General features: G+C 38.8%; 1 protein-coding gene across 1 annotated transcript; it reads left to right on the top strand.

The window, feature by feature from the left end:
• The first annotated feature begins 1,823 nt into the window (after positions 1–1,823).
• Positions 1,824–5,430, top strand: gpr37l1b (G protein-coupled receptor 37 like 1b). Its single transcript, XM_082189069.1, has 2 exons — positions 1,824–2,616; positions 3,421–5,430. Exons 1-2 carry the CDS (start codon positions 1,999–2,001, stop codon positions 4,261–4,263), a joined length of 1,461 nt encoding a protein of 486 aa, XP_082045195.1. The 5' UTR covers positions 1,824–1,998; the 3' UTR covers positions 4,264–5,430.
• Positions 5,431–9,815: the final 4,385 nt, after the last annotated feature.

Raw genomic sequence — 9,815 nt, 5'->3', positions numbered from 1 at the left:
AAAACCATATAATGTTTTGTGATGTAATTGCATGTCATTATGCTAATATTATTGTCTAAATAAATAATTATTTTGACAATGTTAATATATGCACCTAAAGCTTTTCTGTAAAGCTCCTATTTAATATATATATTATATATATTATTATTGCTGTGCACACCTAACTCTTTTTGACAGATGTGCAAGCTTGCTAACATTTTGGGAATGTTTTGTTAAAAGTCTTAGATGCTCTTTGCTTTTTTTTATATGCACGTGTATGAGTGTAGAGCTGAGAGATAATATCTTCCATATAGCTAATCTATTCCCCACCCTTACCCACAAAATGAGTAAATGTGCCACTCCTTCCTGTTTCAGTAATATCGCTGCCTATGAAGCATCAAGTTTAGCAGTCATGCTGCGACTCCAATGTGCAAATGAACTGTGTGATGACATATTACATTTACAATTATTTACAGTCACAGTTACATTAGCAGTAGCCTATTCATGTGAACTATTGGCTGAGCAGCCATTGAGAACAAATACCACAGAGAATAATATGAGTAAAATCATTTCTGTTGTAATTGTATATCTAAAGGCTAAATGAGCAAATAATCTTGAGCTGACTAGCTGTTTTTTTGCATGTGAATATCATTGGTAACCTAATGGATTTCGGTATTAGGCATATTTAAAAATTAATGAATGATGTCATGCAAATAAATTATGCACAACCCAAAAGGGAAGAGGTGGAAGAAATTCACACTCAAGTTGTTGGCGTTGCATTATAGCAACATATGCAAACTGTTTTACTCCAACAGAAGGATTTTGAAAATGTGTATATGGAACATTTGGCACACAGTGCATTTGACTGTGTTCATTTAACATGGACAACACATTTTAATGCTTGTGGCCTCACTGGCCTGAGAAGTGTTAGTGCGTAAACTATGGTCATTTTGTAAACTGCGCCCTCCCTAGAACAAAACAGGAACTGCATCACAAAATGCATTTTTCAGCCTAAATGAAACATCCATATGAGACAGAGTTTATATCGCAAAGGGATGGTTCACCCAAAAATGAAAATTCTGTCATTAATTAGGCCTACTCACCCTTAGATTTTCGTTTAACTTCAGAGCTCAAAAGAAAAACTTTTTGATGAAATCTGAGTGCTTTGTGTTCTTCCATTGCCTGACAGCTACACAACTGAGACCTTGACGCTTCAAAAAGTTAATAAAATTCAATATGTTCATCATACAAATCGATCGTGTCTCTCAGAAATTTGGACTAAACCGCTCAATTCATATGAATTAGTTTTACTATCTCTTTATGAACTTTTCTGAGCATCAAAGTGGTAGTTGTGTAGCTGTCTATGGAGGGACCAAAAACTCAGATTTTATCAAAAAGATGAATGAACTAAAGTCTTACGGGTTTGGAACGACATGAGGTTGAGTAATTCATGACAGAATTTTCATTTTTGACTGAACTATCTCTTTAACAGATAACATGTTGATTGAGATTAAACACAAAGTTATATTTATGTTTTATGCATCTATAGATGATAGATAGATAGATAGATAGATAGATAGATAGATAGATAGATAGATAGATAGATAGATAGATAGATAGATAGATAGATAGATAGATAGATAGATTTGTAGTCTCTTGAATTCACCACATGCTTGACCATTGTGCAGTAAATAATAATTATACTGAAATTTTAGTGCTTTAAAATATAATTTTGATGCCAGCAGAGGGCAATCACACCCATCAGTCAGTGAGGGACAACAGCAAAAGGGGGTGTGACTCCATAGACCCCTATTGAGAGGGAGCAGCCATCCATAGCTTTGCTAAGAGAGTTGCTCTGTGCCAACAGGATTGCAGAAAACAGAGCCTTTTGGCACAAGGGATCCCAAACTGCAGCAGTGCCTTCACCAGGGTCTACACTTCTGCCTCTGCAGTCTGTTTTAGGTGCTGATTGTAAAGTAATTTCATCTTATTTGTATATTACTGGACTTTGAATTGAAGATGGGGATGAGAGATTATAAGCTGATTTATTTTATGACTCTGGCTCTGCTTCTGAGTGCTTGGGCTTCAGAAGAAAAAAGAGGAAGGCCAGGGCAGAAAGAGGAAAACAAGACATCTTTAGGAGAGGATAGTTTTGATCAAGATGATTCACAAGAAAGCACGCAACAAGAAGAAGTCTTTACTGTGGAAGATGACGATAAAGGATCCATGGACACACAAACTACAAGTCATTTGCCATTTCCCAATTCTTCACTTGCTGAAATAGGAAACAGCACTGACATGACTGCTGAACATGTCCCTAGTAGCAATCCAACAAAAAGGAGCATCACAAAAATCCACAATCCTTTGTTTCCAGTCACTGACAGCTCTTACAGCGCCTATGGGATTCTCTTTCTGGCTTTTGTGGTGTTTGCCTTCGGCATCGTGGGTAATCTGGCGGTAATGTGCATTGTTTGGCAAAATTACTTCATGAGGAGCGCGTGGAACTACTTTCTTGCAAGTCTGGCTTTTTGGGATTTTCTGGTGTTGTGCTTCTGTTTGCCTGTGGTGGTCTTTAACGAACTCACCAATAAGAGACTGCTGGGGGATTTCTCCTGCAGAGTTGTGCCTTACATAGAGGTGAGGCCCAAGTCTCAAGTTTACTTATAATTGTGATCATTTTCACATGGTCTAATTTACCTGAAGAATTTAAAAGTGTCCAAAGTTTAGCCAGTGCCAGAGACATTATTAGCTCTGGATTACTAACACTACAAACCATGTAACCTAACCCTTTATCTTTAACTTCAATGTTTTCATATAACATGCAGAATGAAGAATTATAAACACCCAAGTAGAAGTATTAATAATCAAAATATATGTACCGCTGTTTGGATTTAAATAGGCAAATGCTTAAGAGTCAATGATTGAATCATTATTGCAGTGATTATTATGTTTGTAGCATGTTATATGTTGGGCCAACAGGTCTTCTAACCCTAATTGATGGAGCGTGTAGCTTTTCATTTCTTAAACCACCATGTAGAAAGATGTATCACGGCCATATTCCTGGATGACAATGTCAAGATTCAGGCTCAAACTGTGTAAGAATGGTTGGGAGGGAGCATGAAGAATAATTTTCACACATTAATTGGCATCTCTGGGATGTGCTGGAGTAGACTTTACAGAGTGCTTGACTCTTGCATTGTCAATACAAGATCTTGACCAAAAATCCATGCAGCTCTTAATGAAAATACCATCACAACATTTATTTGCAACATTAAGTGCATCCGTTTTTGGTCAAGATCCCAAATAATTATCGCCTTATTGGTATTGAAGAAAATGTTTATCTGGGTGCGTCCCTATTCATTTCGAATGTATCTCATGAATAAAATAATGGAAAACACAAACATCTATTATAACAATAATGCTTTTTTGCACACCCTCCAGGTAACATCTCTTGGTGTGACAACCTTCAGTCTGTGTGCTTTGGGCATTGACCGTTTCTACGCTGCCACAAGCTCCCTGCCAAAGGCCCGGCGAGTTGAGCGCTGTCAGAAGGTCCTGGCCAAGCTGGCCGTGGTGTGGATTGGCTCCATGGTGCTTGCAGCTCCTGAGCTGCTCCTGTGGCAGCTGCATCAGGTGACTTCACCTACTCTGGGTGACCAAGTGGACACCTGCATCATGAGTCCATATCCAGATCTCCCTGAATCCATCTATTCTCTCATTATCAACTACCACGACGCACGCATGTGGTGGTACTTTGGCTGTTATTTCTGTCTACCCGTTGTCTTCACCCTGCTCTGTCAACTAGCCACCTGTCACGTGTCCGGCGGGAGCGGAAGTTCTCCCAAGCGGCCAGAGGAGCGATCCCTGTCCAAAAAACAAAAGCTTCATCACGCTCACCAGGTCGAACGGCAGCTCAACTGCACAGTCATGGCGCTAGCGGTGGTCTATGGTGTCTGTACGCTGCCGGAGAACGTTTGCAATCTGACTCTGGCGTACGCTCCCATCCAGGTGTCTGAGGAGGTGTCTTCTCTTCTGGCCCTCATAAACCAGTTTTTCCTGTTCTTTAAGTCGTCCGTGACACCAGTGCTGCTGCTTTGCCTGTGTAAATCTCTGGGACAGGCCTTCATGGACTGTTGCTGCTGCTGCTGTGAAGAATGTCAGCCAAGCAACTCTTCATCCACCCAAAATGTCGCTGAAGGCAAGCTCAAGACCACCAATGATGTCTCCTCCATTTTTTTCGACAAAGCCAAGGACAGTTCAACCATTTTGTCTATTGGAAGTTGAGTAGGGGGATCCTATCCCTAAGTGATGACATCATGGAACCACACTTGCAACCTACCTTCTTCCCATCGTCCACAAGTGGCCATCTTTACATTTGCAGTTCTTACTGTTATCTTGGAGCAAGTTAGCTTTGTTCTGATCTGAGGCCAGTTTGCAATTCTACATGGTTTAGTAACAAACTTAGTGGGTACAACAACATTTTCAGACAACATTTCAGATCTAAGTTCTAAGCTTGGCATCTGAAGACTAATTCATTCTTAATTATGAAAAATCAGATTTTTTCCCCCCATAATATCTCAGGATGGCTCAATGTACCTATAAAGTCTTAAATGGATAATTCACCCAATCATTTACTCACCCTCCAAACCCTCCAAACCGTCTTCTGTAGAACAAAAAATAAGATCTTTTGTAAATGTCAAAAAAAAATTGTCCATACAAAATCATAGTCAGTGGTGTTCAGTGTTGTTTTGGACCCCAATGACTTTCATTGTATGGACAAAAACAGTGAAAAAATGGAAACATACTGTACAGGTTTGGAAAAACAAAATGATGACAGAATGAACTATCCCTTTAATATATCACCAGGGTCTCCACTTAAGTCATTGTCATTTTGACTTCAAATGCCCCACACTCCTACTCCTACTTTTATGTACAGACAAATATCAATTTTACACATAGCTCCAAGTGTATAAATATGTAGCTAAACACTGAGATCAGAAATGCAGTAAATACTACCATATCACAAATAACACATAATCTTGTTCATATGATAGGAACATTTCCGAAACAAAAATGTAAGGAGTTTTTGTCTGTTACTCAGGCAAATGTTATTTATCACTTATTTTAATTAATGCCACTTTTTCATAACCACTGAACCATTCTTCTACATTGTTGATTGTCAACTTCTGTACTGTATATAAGCACTCAGCTGTATTAGAATGTAAATAGATCATTTTTGAAAGCAAAAACCCTGAGCAAATTAGCTTTTCAAGCCCTGTTATGTAGAATGGTAGTACGAAAAGACAGAAATTGAATGGTGAATCTCGTCAAGGGACTATTGAAACTTTTGCACATAGTTGCTTTCATAAGCAAATTCTTTAAAAGTTCATAAACAGTTTATCAAACTCTATTCAATAAATGCCTTTAAATAATTGATGTTGTCTCATTCATCTTTGAAATTGCAAGAAATAGTGTCAAGAGTTGTACTAATCTCTCAAATGTCCATCAAGGCCTGAGGGAGAAGATTTGTCTTCGCAGACTTGGTTTGTTCATTCCCATAAGGTTCCTATTGTTCTGAAAAGGAGATGGAAGCTTCTACTGTGAATATCAATGCCCAGACTACGGCTGAGTTGCCAAGATACCGTCTAAAAAATTCACGTGTTTTTCCAGAATGGCCAAATGTGAACAAAAAACCCACTTGGATTTGTCACCTATTCTTGTGAATGTAGGAATCAAAGAATTTGTCAATAGTACAACGTTTGAATGCTTGTCATGTTCGTCGGTGTGCTGACCAGTGCACGTGGAAGCAAGTATAGACACTCAAAGGAGTCATTTGTCATATAAAAGAAGTGTTTTTGCAGACAGGATCTCGAAAAAGTCATCATCAAACTGATCATCTAACATTGTCGACAGTGAAAGATAAACCGAATCAAAGATACAAATGTCTGGGTTAGACCGACATGTGTGCTCCTGCTGGGGTTGTTGGGCGGGGGGGTTGTGGTTTTGGCTAACACTCAGAGCCTGTCAGAGATTCAGAAGACAAGTGAGAGAGGTAGAGAATGGCCTCATTAGAGAATTGAGCAGGGCTTTAAGAGAGGAGCTCCACTGGCCATAATGACTGAAGGAGAACAGACGAGGCTCTGTTCCCATGAAGTTTGTGCCACAAATCAACAACTCTCCTCACAACACTCCACGCCAACGCGACAGGAAGCATTATACCACAGTAAATCATCGAAATTAAACAAAACACATCCATTAGGAGAGGTAGTTCTGACGTTCATATTTGGATTTGGGAAGTAAAATTGCTATTTACTTAATGTTAATTTGATGGCTATTTACGGTCTGTCAAACAGTCAGTAATATGTCATGAGTTCTTATTGAGGCAACTTCCATGTCAGTTTGGGTTTAACATGTAGAGAATGTAGAAATGACTTTTGATATAATTTCTATTAATATTTATGTATTTTTTAAAGTTTTTTTTTTTTTTTGCTGCTATTTTGAACCAATAATCAGAAACAAAAGGCAGTTGAAGGATAACGTGTATAATTCAAATATTTATCTGACTCCAATATAATTAATCTGACTCCATTAAAGTTGTTGTTATTCTTTAACCTCTTATTCTTTAAAGGTCTTTCTTAGAACTGATAGGAAAACGTAGGATTTAACCTGAATGTTTAGATAACGAAAGTTATAATCACTTTAGCTTTCAACATAATCAGTGATAAAAGGAAAGATTCTCAAAGTCTTTAAAGCAGGCAAAATTATTTATTAAGTTACATGTTTAAATATACAGACAGAAGAATGGAACAATATACTGTATAGAAACTTAGTTGTAAGTGCAGAAGAGGCCGTAAAAGCCTTTCTTGTAGTATGAGGTTACGCACCGGTGCGCGGGAGTGGCGGGGTTAAAGCCTTTCTCCTAGATCAACAGTTACCTTTCCTTCTTATACCTTGCGCAAAGCATTGTTAAGCATGAGTGGAATATCAACACCAAACCCAACCGACAGGAAACCAAAAGATGAGGCAAATGGGTGGAGATCCAGAGGGGGAGAAGAACATTAACATATTCTCCTCAATGTATGTTTAAGCAATAGTGCCTAGATTGTACATTAGGATTCTTTAATATCTCTATTAAGTTCACCACCATTCATTTCTGTTTATAAGCTGTCAGATGAGACCAAACATGGCATAGTTACATATTAGAACACACTAATAAATAAATAGTATGTAGTTGAAAGCATACAGTGGGTACGGAAAGTATTCAGACCCCCTTACATTTTTCACTCTTTATTATATTGCAGCCATTTGCTAAAATCATTTAAGTTCATTTTTTTTCCTCATTATTGTACACACAGCACCCCATATTGACAGAAAAACACAGAATTGTTGACATTTTTGCACATTTATTAAAAAAGAAAAACTGAAATATCACGTCCTAAGTATGAAATATCACGTCCTAAGTATTCAGACCCTTTGCTGTGACACTCATATATTTAACTCAGGTGCTGTCCATTTCTTCTGATCATCCTTGAGATGGTTCTACACCTTCATTTGTGTCCAGCTGTGTTTGATTATACTGATTGGACTTGATTAGGAAAGCCACACACCTGTCTATATAAGACCTTACAGCTCACAGTGCATGTCAGAGCAAATGAGAATCATGAGGTCAAAGGAACTGCCTGAAGAGCTCAGAGACAGAATTGTGGCAGGGCACAGATCTGGCCAAGGTTACAAAAAAATGTCTGCTGCACTTAAGGTTCCTAAGAGCACAGTGGCCTCCATAATCCTTAAATGGAAGACGTTTGGGGCGACCAGAACCCTTCCTAGAGCTGGCCGTCCGGCCAAACTGAGCTATCGGGGAGAAGAGCCTTGGTGAGAGAGGTAAAGAAGAACCCAAAGATCACTGTGGCTGAGCTCCAGAGACGCAGTCGGGAGATGGGAGAAAGTTGTAGTAAGTCAACCATCACTGCAGCCATCCACCAGTCGGGGCTTTATGGCAGAGTGGCCCGACGGAAGCCTCTCCTCAGTGCAAGACACATGAAAGCACACCTGAAGGACTCCAAGTTGGTGATAAATAAGATTCTCTGGTCTGATGAGACCAAAATATAACTTTTTGGCCTTAATTCTAAGTGGTATGTGTGGAGAAAACCAGGCACTGCTCATCACCTGTCCAATACAGTCTCAACAGTGAAGCATGGTGATGGCAGCATCATGCTGTGGGGGTGTTTTTCAGCTGCAGGGACAGGACGACTGGTTGCAATCGAGGGAAAGATGAATGCGGCCAAGTACAGGGATATCCTGGACGAAAACCTTCTCCAGAGTGCTCTGGACCTCAGACTGGGCACCTAAGCACACAGCTAAAATAACAAAGGAGTGGCTTCACAACAACTCCGTGACTGTTCTTGATGGCCCAGCCAGAGCCCTGACTTAAACCCAATTGAGCATCTCTGGAGAGACCTGAAAATGGCTGTCCACCAACGTTTACCATCCAACCTGACAGAACTGGAGAGGATCTGCAAGGAGGAATGGCAGAGGATACCCAAATCCAGGTGTGAAAAACTTGTTGCATCTTTCCCAAAAAGACTCATGGCTGTATTAGATCAAAAGGGTGCTTCTACTAAATACTGAGCAAAGGGTCTGAATACTTAGGACCATGTGATATTTCAGTTTTTCTTTTTTAATAAATGTGCAAAAATGTCAACAATTCTGTGTTTTTCTGTCAATATGGGGTGCTGTGTGTACAATAATGAGGAAAAAAAAAAAGAACTTAAATGATTTTAGCAAATGGCTGCAGTATAACAAAGAGTGAAAAATGTAAGGGGGTCTGAATACTTTCCGTACCCACTGTATGTCCTGTGAAGCAAATAGTACAAACGTGTCATTGAGGTGTAAATAACTCATGTCTCTCCCGACAGAACCATCCTGTGCCTGGAGTGTCCCAACAGTTCTCAATCAGCATATTGATGAAATCCCTGCACTAGATCGGCATTAGCATACTGGGATGATGAAGGCCATTGTGCCATGTTTAATTCACATGTATACCTTTAAAAGGCTTCATGAAGTACTAGGGCAGTAAAGAGTTCTGCCCATATTTGCTCAGCCCTACACCAGTAAAAGAGAAGAGTCTAAAAGGATTAACTTATAGGCATATTGATATACAGTATAATTACCCATAGCCTGCATACTATAACTGAAGATATGTCATAATAGCAACATTGTGAATTCAAATGGTTTTTTACTTAATTAGCCTACAGAATTTAATGAATAGTGAAAATGTCTGATATGCTTTTAAGAAAAGCATAGCCATTAATTAAATGTTTTAAGATGGGATTTTGTGCCATCTATGGTCAAGAGAAAAATTAAGATGGAGGGATTGGGTCATACCCCACTCATCTTTCAGTCGACAAACATATATTTGTTGTCATGCTCCAAAACTCTTTAGAGTGAGAAAATGAAGTTGGCTCAGGATTAGTTGTGGTTTATTGGCCAACACAAAACGACAGAATATTTTTAAACGCCAAACAAAGGGCAACAGAAAACAATTCTAATTCAGAAGATACATTTCCAAATGCAATGCATGGTGTAAAATGTTTTGTCACTGCATAAGTAAATAAAACAAAGAAACCATGGAGTTGTTAAATAGCTACACTGTAAAAAAAAATTACCGCCTGAAATTTACCGTAAAAAAAATATGGTAGCAGCGTTTTAGGTTTAACAGATTACAGATTTAACAGTAAAATACTGTTTCATTAACTGATAATGTTAATTTACCAATTTATTGAAGCAGTAATATCTCTTTTGTACCTTTATAATTACTGACACCACCAAACACAGTG

Source organism: Leuciscus leuciscus (genome assembly GCF_965113295.1).
Source record: "Leuciscus leuciscus genome assembly, chromosome: 13".
NCBI lineage: Eukaryota > Metazoa > Chordata > Actinopteri > Cypriniformes > Leuciscidae > Leuciscus > Leuciscus leuciscus.
This window is presented reverse-complemented; position numbering and strand designations above follow the sequence as displayed.

What these genes read in the sequence shown, in the direction of transcription:
- gpr37l1b (XM_082189069.1), top strand. Translation starts at nt 1,999, where the DNA reads ATGGGGATGAGAGATTATAAGCTGATTTATTTTATGACTCTGGCTCTG. An exon ending in GAGTTGTGCCTTACATAGAG is followed by an intron (nt 2,617 to 3,420) that starts GTGAGGCCCAAG and finishes CACACCCTCCAG; the next exon opens with GTAACATCTCTTGGTGTGAC.